We start from the raw sequence: 12,767 nt of genomic DNA on the forward strand, positions 1-12,767 counted from the left end.
GAGGGGGGTGACAGTGGCCCTTTAACCCAATCGGTAAAAGCCATATCCAAAAAAAAAAATCAAAAACACCAGAACTACGTTTTTTTGGGTCGCCGCAGTATTGCCTTAAAATGCAATATCGGGTGATCAAAACATAGTACCTACACCAGAATGGAATCAACAAAAAAGTCAGCTCACTACTCAAAAAATAACCCCTCACTCAGCCCCAGATTCCAAATAATGGAGACGCTACGGGTCTCGGGAAATTACACAACTAACTTTAGATTTTGTTCATCACTTAAATAAAAAACCTAGACATGTTTGGTATCTACGAACTTGTAATGACCTAGAGAATCATAAAGGCAGGTCAGTTTTTGCATTCAGTGAACATGGTAAAGAAAAAATCCAAAAACCAGATGTGGAATTGCACTTTTTTTTGCAATTTCACTGCACTTAGATTTTTTCCCCGTTGTCGAGTACACGATATGGTAAAACCAATGGTGTCGTTCAAAAGTACAACTCGTCTCGCAAAAAACAAGCCCTCACATGGCTCTGGAAAGCAGGGGAGCAAAAACAGAAATGCAAAAATGAAAATAAGCCGCGGTGTGAAGGGTTTAAGCCAGAGATTTTAATATTATGATAAATCAGAATACATACATTATATATATATATATATATATATATATATATATATATATATATATACATATACATATACATAAGCACTAAGATGTTGTTTGTTGCACCTGGGTCCGGGTTGCGAGTAGCTATGAGAGATGGGCAGGTCTGGCTACCCACATACCTCACCTCTGGGTGTGGTTACAGCCTCTATAATGGAGGCTGTTGTTTGACACATGCACTGTGTGTTGGGAGGGAGAAGGCCTCCTGTGTGTGTGTGGCACCAGACCGAGCCTGAGTGCCGGACATTACCCCAGCCTGTGTGCCCACAGGCCAGGCGGAGAAGAGCCCTGCTATGGACATTTAGGTTTTTTTAGCCTGATCTAAAGGCTGTGTACCTTTTGTTTGTGCTTGGGTTTATGAAGCAATAAATCTATATGAACTTTCAAAGGAATGTGCCTCCAGTTTTCCAGAAGCAGTGTGAAAGACTGGTGGAAAGCATGCCAAGACACAGGAAAGCTGTGACTAAAATCATGGTTATTCCACAAAACATTCATTTCTGAACTTGTTCTCTTTGCATTATTTGAGGTCTGAAAACACTGGGATTTTATTTTTATTTATTTATTTATTTATTTATTTTTTTTTGGGGGGGGGGGTTAAATTTAGACCATTTTTCTTTTTCAGAAAAATAATTATAAAATGTTATTTATTGCCTGGAAATTCGGAGAGATGTTGTCAGAAGTATATAGAATAAATGAACAATTTACATTTTACTCAAAAATATACCTATAAAGAGAAAAATCAGACAAACTGAACATTTTGCAGTGGTCTCATATATATATATATATATATATACACACACACACACATATGCACACATACACGCACACGTATAAGTCGCATTAGCCTGTTTTATATACACAAAGGACAATGATTCACAATATATACTAACCAACTGAAGGTGGGTTCTGTACATTGTGAGCAGACCACCTCCCTTTTACTGCTGTAGGACAAATGACATTATCCGTGCATCCAGTACCAAGCTGTCCATGTTCTCCACATCCAAATGAATAGAGAACACCCGAAGAAGGCACAAAAGCGACAGTATGCTGTCTAAAGGCAAAAAAATAAATGCATACAATGTTACTAAGCTGAAAAAAAAATTGTAATATATGTAAGGAGACAAGCAGTTCTGACCTACTGTAAAAACCTTTCTATCATTTACAATTTCATTGTGTAAAGCCAAGGTGTATCCTAGTAACACTTTTTTTCTTTTTTTAAATGACTGTACAAAGGACTTAGATTTTAGTAAATTTGGTGGGAATAGCACTAATGGTCCCAGCGAAACAATAGAAACCAGAATAAAACATGACGGTTCCCAATTACAAGTTCTGTTGGGTGATTGATCTGGCACTGTGTTTTACTTTTGATTATAAATGGAAATCATGTAGATGTGAACAAAATATTACTCAATGATCCCCATTGGCAAACTAACTACTAACCCTGAGAAAGCAAAAATTAAAAAACTGCAAATTGTTCTATTACCACCAAAAAATAAAGAAAAGGCAAGATGTCACTATGCTTGAAATTAACCTTGAAGATGGCAAGATTTCCAGGCAGAACAATAATTCTTAAACATCAGCGACAGATCTTTATAATTGAAAAGTTATTTTCCTTATCTTAGGCCGGTTTCACACGTCAGTGGCTCCGGTACGTGAGGTGACAGTTTCCTCACGTACCGGAGACACTGACACACGTAGACCCATAAAAATCAATGCATCTGTGCAGATGTCATTGATTTTTTGCGGACCGTGTCTCCGTGTGCCAAACACGGAGACATGTCAGTGTTCGTGGGAGCGCACGTTTTACACGGACCCAATAGAGTCAATGGGTCCGCGTAAAACACGCACCTCACACGGACATTCTCCGTCTGGGGTCCGTGTGGCGTGCCGGAGACAGCGCTACAGTAAGCGCTGTCCCCCCCACATGGTGCTGAAGCCGGTATTCATATCTTCCCTGTAGCAGCGTTTGCTATAGAGAAAATATGAAGAATAGTGTTAAAAATAAAGATTTAGGTGTCCGCCGCCCTCCCACCCCCTGTGCGCCCCCCCGCTGGTCAGAAAATACTTATCCGGGTCCCCCGTCGGCTGTCGCTCCTTCCTGGTCTGGCCGCGCCTCCTACTGTATGCGGTCACGTGGGGCCGATCAATTACAATCATGAATAGTCGGCTCCGCCCCTATGGGAGGTGGAGCCACATATTCATGACTGTAAATGATCGGGCCCACGTGACCGCATGCAGGAGAAGCCGCGGCAAGACCAAGAAGGAGCGACAGCCGACGGGGGACCCGGGTAAGTATTTTCTGACCAGCGGGGGGGGCGCACAGGGGGTGGGGGGGGCGGCGGACACCTAAATCTTTATTTTTAACACTATTCTTCATATTTTCTCTGCAGCTAACGTTACTGCAGAGAGGATATGAATCGCAGCTTCAGCACCATGCAGAGTGGGTACCACACGCTCCGTGTGGTACCCACTCGCCATACGGGCGGCACACGTGTGCCGCAGGTATGGCCTCCGTGAGTTCCCAGGCACACGGACACGGATAACTCCGGTACCGATTTATTCCGGTACCGGAATTATCTGGACGTGTGGGACAGCCCTTAAAGGGACTCTGTCACCTGAATTTGGAGGGAACAATTTTCAGCCATAGGGGCGGGGTTTTCGGGTGTTTGATTCACCCTTTCCCTACCCGCTGGCTGCATGCTGGCTGCAATATTGGATTGAAGTTCATTCTCTGTCCTCCATAGTACACGCCTGCGTAAGGCAAGATTACCTTGTGCAGGCAGTTAAGGGTACTTATTCCTCTGCGCTGCTTTTTAACGGTGCTGAGAATTAAGGGGATAGCACCCCCCAGCGTCAAAAAATCTCTGGGGTCTTGGCTACTGGGGGTAGCAGAGACCCCAGAGAACATGATTCGAGTTGGTATTTACAGTCCCCAGTCTTGTGATGACCGTTATTCACTGAAAATGGCGATCGCAAAAAAAAACAAAAAAGTCTGATTTCCCACTCATTTCTCTCTCCTCTATGATCTAGCATACCAGAAGAAAGAGAAATGGGATCCCACGAGCCCCCCGGTAGCTCTGCAATCTCTGGACCCTCCGGCTCCGTCCCCTGGCCCTCCATGCACCCGGCAATTATAGGAGATGTTTCTTATTGGTTCATTTTGATCACAGTGATCAAAATTAAAAAAAAATGTAAATCAACCCCCCCCCTCTTTGTCAGGTAAAAATAATAAAATAGAAAAAAAGATATATTTTTCCCATTCTTAGCAGTTACGGTTAGGGTCGGGGCTACGGTTGTTTCATCGGGGTTAGGTGGTGTTGGAGTTAGGGTTGGGATTAGAGCGGTGTTAGGGTTGGAGTTAGAATTGGGGGGGTTCTACTGTTTAGGCACATCAGGGGGCCTCCAAAGGCGACATGGCGCCCGCCATTGATTGCAGCCAATTTTACGTTCAAAAAGTCAAACGGCGCTCCCTCCCTTCTGAGCCCTGCCATGCACCCAAACAGTAGCTTTCCCACACAAACGGGGTATCGGTGTACTCAGGAGAAATTGCACAACACATTTTGGGGTCCATTTTTTCTCTGATACCCTAATGAAAATAAAAAAGTGTGGGTCCAAAGTAAATTTTTTGTGAAAAAAGTGAAAAGTTCATTTTTTTCTTCCACCTTCCAAAAATTCCTGTGAAGCATCTGAATCTAATATATAATTGCCTAGAATACTACTTCCTGCAATTTGTGCCAACTTCCGTGGCTTTGTCCGGAGCTCATGTCCGGAGCTAATGTCCGGAGCTAATGTCCGGAGATAAGTGACGTCACCAGTGTCCTACACCCAGGCAGAGCACAGTAGCCCCAGGCAGAGCACAGTGGCCCCAGGCAGAACATGGGGCCCCAGGCAGAGCACAGGGGCCCCAGGCAGAGCACAGGGGCCCCAGGCAGCATATGGGGCCCCAGGCAGAGCACAGGGGCCCCAGGCAGCATATGGGGCCCCAGGCAGAGCACAGTGGCCCCAGGCAGAGCACACACCAAATCGGAGGCCGAGGGGCCCCGCCAACCAAATCGGAGGCCGAGGAGCCCCGCCCACCAAATCGAAGGCCGAGCGGCCCCGCCCACCAAAGCGGAGGCCGAGGGGCCCGGCCCCGCCCACCAAAGCGGAGGCCGAGGGTCCCCGCCCACCACATCGGAGGCCGAGGGTCCCCGCCCACCACATCGGAGGCCGAGGGTCCCCGCCCACCACATCGGAGGCCGAGGGTCCCCGCCCACCACATCGGAGGCCGAGGGTCCCCGCCCACCACATCGGAGGCCGAGGGTCCCCGCCCACCACATCGGAGGCCGAGGGTCCCCGCCCACCAAATCGGAGGCCGAGGGTCCCCGCCCACCAAATCGGAGGCCGAGGGTCCCCGCCCACCAAATCGGAGGCCGAGGGTCCCCGCCCACCAAATCGGAGGCCGAGGGTCCCCGCCCACCAAATCGGAGGCCGAGGGTCCCCGCCCACCAAATCGGAGGCCGAGGGTCCCCGCCCACCAAATCGGAGGCCGAGGGTCCCCGCCCACCAAATCGGAGGCCGAGGGTCCCCACCCACCAAATCGGAGGCCGAGGGGCCCCGCCTACCAAATCGGAGGCCGAGGGGCCCCACCAACCAAATCGGAGGCCGAGGGGCCCCCCCCACCAAATCGGAGGCCGAGGGTCCCCGCCCACCAAATCGGAGGCCGAGGGGCCCCGCCCACCAAATCGGAGGCCGAGGGGCCCCGCCAACCAAATCGGAGGCCGAGGGGCCCCGCCCACCAAATCGGAGGCCGAGGGTCCCCGCCCACCAAATCGGAGGCCGAGAGTCCCCGCCCACCAAATCGGAGGCCGAGGGGCCCCGCCAACCAAATCGGAGGCCGAGGAGCCCCGCCCAACAAATCGAAGGCCGAGCGGCCCCGCCCACCAAAGCGGAGGCCGAGGGGCCCGGCCCCGCCCACCAAAGCGGAGGCCGAGGGGCCTCGACCACCACATCGGAGGCCGAGGGGCCCCGCCCACCAAATCGGAGGCCGAGGGGCCCCGCCCACCAAATCGGAGGCCGAGGGGCCCCGCCAACCAAATCGGAGGCCGAGGAGCCCCGCCCACCAAATCGAAGGCCGAGCGGCCCCGCCCACCAAAGCGGAGGCTGAGGGGCCCGGCCCCGCCCACCAAATTGGAGGCCGAGGGGCCCCGCCCACCAAATCGAAGGCCGAGCGGCCCCGCCCACCAAAGCGGAGGCTGAGGGGCCCGGCCCCGCCCACCAAATTGGAGGCCGAGGGGCCCCGCCCACCAAATTGGAGGCCGAGGGGCCCCGCCCACCAAATCGGAGGCCGAGGGGCCCCGCCCACCAAATCGGAGGCCGAGGGTCCCCGCCCACCAAATCGGAGGCCGAGGGTCCCCGCCCACCAAATCGGAGGCCGAGAGTCCCCGCCCACCAAATCGGAGGCCGAGGGGCCCCGCCAACCAAATCGGAGGCCGAGGGGCCCCGCCAACCAAATCGGAGGCCGAGGAGCCCCGCCCACCAAATCGAAGGCCGAGCGGCCCCGCCCACCAAAGCGGAGGCTGAGGGGCCCGGCCCCGCCCACCAAATCGGAGGCCGAGGGTCCCCGCCCACATCGGAGGCCGAGGGTCCCCGCCCACCAAATCGGAGGCCGCGGGTCCCCGCCCACCAAATCGGAGGCCGAGGGTCCCCGCCCACCAAATCGGAGGCCGAGGGTCCCCGCCCACCAAATCGGAGGCCGAGGGTCCCCGCCCACCAAATCGGAGGCCGAGGGTCCCCGCCCACCAAATCGGAGGCCGAGGGTCCCCGCCCACCAAATCGGAGGCCGAGGAGCCCCGCCCACCAAATCGAAGGCCGAGCGGCCCTGCCCACCAAAGCGGAGGCAGAGGGACCCCGCCCACCAAATCGGAGGCCGTGGGGCCCCGCCAACCAAAGCGGAGGCCGAGGGTCCCCGCCCACCAAATCGGAGGTCGAGGGTCCCCGCCCACCAAATCGGAGGCCGAGGGTCCCTGCCCACCAAATCGGAGGCCGGTCCCCGCCCACCAAATCGGAGGCCGAGGGTCCCCACCCACCAAATCGGAGGACGAGGGGCCCCACCCACCAAATCGGAGGACGAGGGGCCCCACCAACCAAATCGGAGGCCGAGGAGCCCCGCCCACCAAAAGTAAGTGCGGCCCCAAAAGTAAGTGCACCCCCGGGTGCAAAAGTAAGTGCGCCCCCGGGTGCAAAAGTAAGTGCGCCCCCGGGTGCAAAAGTAAGTGCGCCCCCGGGTGCAAAAGTAAGCGCGCCCCCGGGTGCAAAAGTAAGCGCGCCCCCGGGTGCAAAAGTAAGCGCGCCCCTGGCCCCGGGTGCAAAAGTAAGCGCGCCCCCCAGTCCCGTGTGTGAAAAGTGCTGCTGTAAAGCTGGTAGCGCTGTTCAAGCACCATGTATTTCCTTCAGGAAATGCCCATCTAATATATAATTGCCTAGAATACTACTTCCTGCAATTTGTGCCACCTTCCGTGGCTTTGTCCGGAGCTAATGTCCGGAGATAAGTGACGTCACCAGTGTCCTACACCCAGGCAGAGCACAGGGGCCCCAGGCAGCATATGGGGCCCCAGGCAGAGCACAGTGGCCCCAGGCAGAGCACAGGGGCCCCAGGCAGAACATGGGGCCCCAGGCAGAGCACAGGGGCCCCAGGCAGAGCACAGGGGCCCCAGGCAGCATATGGGGCCCCAGGCAGAGCACAGGGGCCCCAGGCAGCATATGGGGCCCCAGGCAGAGCACAGTGGCCCCAGGCAGAGCACAGGGGCCCAGGCAGAACATGGGGCCCCAGGCAGAGCACAGGGGCCCCAGGCAGCATATGGGGCCCCAGGCAGAGCACAGGGGCCCCAGGCAGCATATGGGGCCCCAGGCAGAGCACAGTGGCCCCAGGCAGCATATGGGGCCCCAGGCAGAGCACAGTGGCCCCAGGCAGAGCACAGTGGCCCCAGGCAGAGCACAGGGGCCCCAGGCAGCATATGGGGCCCCAGGCAGAGCACAGTGGTCCCAGGCAGAGCACAGGGGCCCCAGGCAGCTTATGGGGCCCCAGGCAGAGCACAGTGGCCCCAGGCAGAACATGGGGCCCCAGGCAGAGCACAGTGGCCCCAGGCAGAGCACAGGGGCCCCAGGCAGAGCACAGGGGCCCCAGGCAGCATATGGGGCCCCAGGCAGAGCACAGTGGCCCCAGGCAGAGCACAGGGGCCCCAGGCAGCATATGGGGCCCCAGGCAGAGCACAGTGGTCCCAGGCAGAGCACAGGGGCCCCAGGCAGCCTATGGGGCCCCAGGCAGAGCACAGTGGCCCCAGGCAGAACATGGGGCCCCAGGCAGAGCACAGGGGCCCCAGGCAGAGCACAGTGGTCCCAGGTAGAGCACAGGGGCCCCAGGCAGCCTATGGGGCCCCAGGCAGAGCACAGGGGCCCCAGGCAGCATATGGGGCCCCAGGCAGAGCACAGGGGCCCCAGGCAGCATATGGAGCCCCAGGCAGAGTACAGTGGCCCCAGGCAGAGCACAGTGGCCCCAGGCAGAGCACAGGGGCCCCAGGCAGAACATGGGGCCCCAGGCAGAGCACAGGGGCCCCAGGCAGCATATGGGGCCCCAGGCAGAGCACAGGGGCCCCAGGCAGCATATGGGGCCCCAGGCAGAACATGGGGCCCCAGGCAGAGCACAGGGGCCCCAGGCAGCATATGGGGCCCCAGGCAGAGCACAGGGGCCCCAGGCAGCATATGGGGCCCCAGGCAGAGCACAGCGATATTTTGGACCACTGTGCGGTGTTTCAGACCCCCTGTGTGATGTCTGGGCCCCTGTTCTTAAGTATATTAAAGATTAAAGTAGCGTATATTAAAGTATATTATAGATCAAATTTGACACGTTTATGAGCACCATTGAGTGATATACTCAAGAATGACATAATTTTTCAACATTTTATGGTTTCAAACTGTAAACACTCAGAGTTTTTTTTACTTCAACCAGAAAACCTTAACGGTTCATAAAAAACTTGACTGTTCAGGATATGATAAAAGTCATAGTATTCTGAATCTTTAACTTATAAAGATACCTTTACATGGGGTGATTATTGGTTCCAGAGAGGCTTTCGGCCGATAATCGTACACATGGCTGGTGACAGGACAATACAATATAAACGTTCAAAGGTAAACACTGATAACATTAAAATCTAATATATAATTGCCTAGAATACTACTTCCGGCAATTTGTGCCAACTTCCGTGGCTTTGTCCGGAGATAATGTCCGGAGATAAGTGACGTCACCAGCGTCCTACACCCGCTCAGGGTGGACAAAGATATATGCCTTCGTGGTGCGCGGCACTTTTCTGATTGGTTGCTGCCTGCCGCAAGCGACCAATCAGAAATGTGCCGTACTGTCAAGAATTGTCAAGAGCTGGTGAGTGCAGCCATTTTTTGTTCTTTCTTACTATTATTTATTAATTGTATTATTCTTACATTTGAATAAATAAAGTATATATGGATTCTAGACTCCCGATTCTTTAGAATCGGGCTGCCATCTAGTTGTTAATAAACTTCTTGAATGTGGTTTTGAGCACCTTGAGGAGTGCAGTTTTTAGAATGGTGTTACTTTTGGTTATTTTCTATCATATAGGCCCCTCATAGTCACTTCAAATGTGAGGTGGTCCCTTAAAAAAAAAATGGTTTTGTAAATTTTGTTGTAAAATTGAGAAATCACTGGTCAACTTTTAACCCTTATAACATCCAAACAAAAAGAATTATATTTCCAAACTTGTTCTGATGTAAAGTAGACACGTGGGAAGTGTTATTTATTAACTATTGTGTTATACGACTCTCTAATTTAAGGGCATAAAAATTAAAAGTTTGAAATCTGTTAACTTTTTCAAAATTGTTGCCAAATTTCTGTTTTTTTTTCATAAATTAATGCAAGTCATATCAAAAGACATTTTATCACTAAAAAAAAAAAAAAACACAATCGCAGAATCAGTGGGATCCATTAAAGCATTTCAGAATTATAACCACTTAAAGTGACAGTGGTCAATATTGTAAAAATTGGCCCAGTCATTAAGTACAAAATTGGCTCTGTCACTAAGGGGTTAAGGGGGCTTTTCCATCTTCGAATGATAAGTTATCAGGAAATGTAGCTAGCCATAAGATCAGTAGGTAATGAGATCATTGGACCCCTGTCAGTTTAAAGAAAGAAAATTATGTAATGAACGTTGAACTGTGCTTTCAGTAATACAGAAAAATGACAATTGCCTCTCTAAGTCGGTTTAATTAGCGATTTTGCTCTCAATTGGCTCAGAGACCGACAACTGGTCCATGAAGTCTCTTCGATTTCTATATTCCGCACAGTATAATCACATTACCTTCTACAGAGTGGGTGACAGAAACCCAGGAGACCGCATGGAACAGCCTCGGTTATTGAGACAAATATTCTTTTCTCCATTACTGGAGGTACACTTTTGTAATCCCAAATCAAATAATGAGGTTTGGGTACAATTTGCCCTGTGTAAAACTTCTCAACATTGGTGAGTTCAGAGAATGAACTCTTTAAAAGATTAGCAAATGACTGGTTTAACTTTCAATCTTAGGTTAGATTAAAAGTTAGGATTTGGGCTAAAATCAGATTATGGATTAAGACCTATTTTAACTTGACCTTTGAGACCTTAGAAGAAAAATTTAACATGGGAGTTTTGCACCACACAGATTAAGTTAAGGTTTTTCATCAACTTTTCTTCTTTGATCAGTTTGCAGTACAGAGTTTACATCTTGTACTGTATGACTTGTATTTGGCATTCGTATCCTACCCCCTTCCGCCCCTCAAAAAAAAAATCAAAAAAAAAATCACCTATTGTGTTTTTATGCAGCCAATATAAACTACAGTTCTTCCTATGGATATACTACAACTTACCTGTTGAAATACATACAACGCAAGAATCATAATGCATTATTTCAAGGCACTATAAAAGGCGTTATCCACAACCAAAAAGTAGTTTATTTTAATAGACAAAACAGGTTTATTTAAAAGTATCTACCAATAGCCTCTATATCTATTTTTTTCTTGCCTTCTTGCAGTCTCCTAGCTCTCACTATCCTACACCCATATGTTGCATGTGGTACTTCCCGCCACTTTTTTTTTTTAATCAGATAATTTTTATTGATAAGAAAGCATACATAACATTGTTACCACTAAACCATCGATAACTTGTGCATAATTACAGATTAAGACTTCACATTACTGTTATGCATTTAACTTATCAACAACTTTCTATATATCCATCTCTAAGGCTAGTTTCACACTAGCGTTTACCTGATCTGCGGCAGGCTGCGGACTTCCTCCGTGAAGCCCCGCCCTACAGCATCCGCATACACCCACACGACCTGCGTACCTAATGTTAAAGATAGGTACGGAGGTCGCATGTGGGCCGCATGCAGAAGTAGGCGGAGCTAGCGGCGGAGGTGTGGCCGAGGGCGGGGCTTCACGGAGGAAGTCCGCAGCCTGCCGCAGATCAGGTAAACGCTAGTGTGAAACTAGCCTAAATCAGTTTTATTGATATTTATAAATGAGAACAAAAACAAACAACACCCTCCCTCCAATAACACACCAGACCAAGCTACATTACATCCAATATACCCTAACTTGACAGTCACACAATAGTCGCTTCTACCTACTACATCCAACAATTACCCCGATATCCAAAACCCAGGAATATTGTAGCCCTCTATTCTGGAACCACTAGCTGCCATATCCTAGATCTCACCAGAGCTCCAGACGGTAGGCCCGGCGTATTTAACCATGGTCCCCACATTTTGTTATTGCTTTTCTTTTTCTATAAATCCCCTTTTCCATCCAAATGTTATTATTCATCCTGTTTATTAGTGCATTGACCGACAGAGGTTGGACATCTAACCAATGTGATGCAATTAGTTTGAGAGTTTTGTATAATGTTCACGATAACCCAATGACCAGTGGAGAGTCAAAGACCTTGCCCTATCTTGGATCTTCTCATCCCTTACCAACCGCACATTTAGCGTTTCCTACGCCCATACTACCTCTTCATCTCGCCCCCTCTCTGTTGGTGTCCCTCAAGGCTCTGTCCTAGGACCGTTACTCTTCTCAATCTATACACTCGGCCTGGGACAACTCATAAGGTCCTATGGCTTCCAGTACCATCTATATGCTGATGACACTCAGATCTACCTCTCTGGCCCAGATGTCACCTCTCTGCTGTCCAGAATCCCATTGTATCTATCAGCCATATCCTCCTCCTCTCGCTTCCTCAAGCTCAATGTGGACAAATCTGAACTAATTATCTTTCCTCCATCTCTCATATCTTCCCTACCTGACCTATCTATTAAAATAAATGAAATGACACTTTCCCCTGTCCCCAAAATCCGCTGCCTCGGAGTAACCCTTGACTCTGCCCTGTCCTTGAAACTGCACATCCAAGCTCTAGCCACCTCCTGTCGTCTCCAGCTCAAAAATATTTCCAGAATCCATCCTTTCCTCAACCCTCACTCTACCAAAATGCTTGTGTATGCCCTAATCATCTCCCGCCTTGACTGCTGCAACATCCTCCTTTGTGGCCTACCTTCTAACACTCTCGCACCTCTCCAGTCCATCCTTAACTCTGCTGCCCGACTAACTAATCTCTCTCCTCGCTACACTCCTGTTTCCCCTCTTTGCAAATCCCTTCACTAGCTCCCAATTTCCCAGCGTATCTAGTTTAAACTACTAACACTGACCTACAAAGCCATCCATAACCTTTCTCCTCCGTATATTTCCAAACTAATCTCTCAATATCTTCCCTCTTGTAATCTCCGGTCCTCCCAAGACCTCCTCTCTCCTCCACACTTATTCGCTCCTCACCCAATCGCCTCCAAGACTTCTCCCGAATATCCCCAATCCTCTGGAATTCTGTGCCAACACTTCCAGTTATCCACCACATTTGGATCCTTCAAAAGAACCCTGAAAACCCACCTCTTCAAGAAAGCTTACAACTAGTGATGAGCAGGTGTACTCGTTGCTCGGGTTTTCCCGAGCACGCTCGGGTGGTCTCCGAGTATTTGTAACTGCTCAGAGATTTAGTTTTTGTTGCCTCAGCT

The 12,767-nt window shown here is 50.7% G+C and overlaps 1 protein-coding gene across 5 annotated transcripts in view; it reads right to left on the minus strand.

The window, feature by feature from the left end:
- The window catches only part of HERC3 (HECT and RLD domain containing E3 ubiquitin protein ligase 3), a 151,065-nt gene that overhangs the window by 100,020 nt on the left and 38,278 nt on the right, over positions 1-12,767 (minus strand). For all 5 annotated transcript variants that reach the window (XR_013218498.1, XM_077277010.1, XM_077277018.1 and 2 more), the window contains one exon: positions 1,550-1,710. Coding sequence is in view for 4 of the 5 variants with exons in the window: in XM_077277010.1 (XP_077133125.1) it covers positions 1,550-1,710 (161 nt within the window). In the remaining variant the exon portion in view is untranslated. The remainder of the gene's footprint in view (positions 1-1,549; positions 1,711-12,767) is intronic.

This window comes from Ranitomeya variabilis, chromosome 1, assembly GCF_051348905.1.
Source record: "Ranitomeya variabilis isolate aRanVar5 chromosome 1, aRanVar5.hap1, whole genome shotgun sequence".
Taxonomy (NCBI): Eukaryota; Metazoa; Chordata; class Amphibia; order Anura; family Dendrobatidae; genus Ranitomeya; species Ranitomeya variabilis.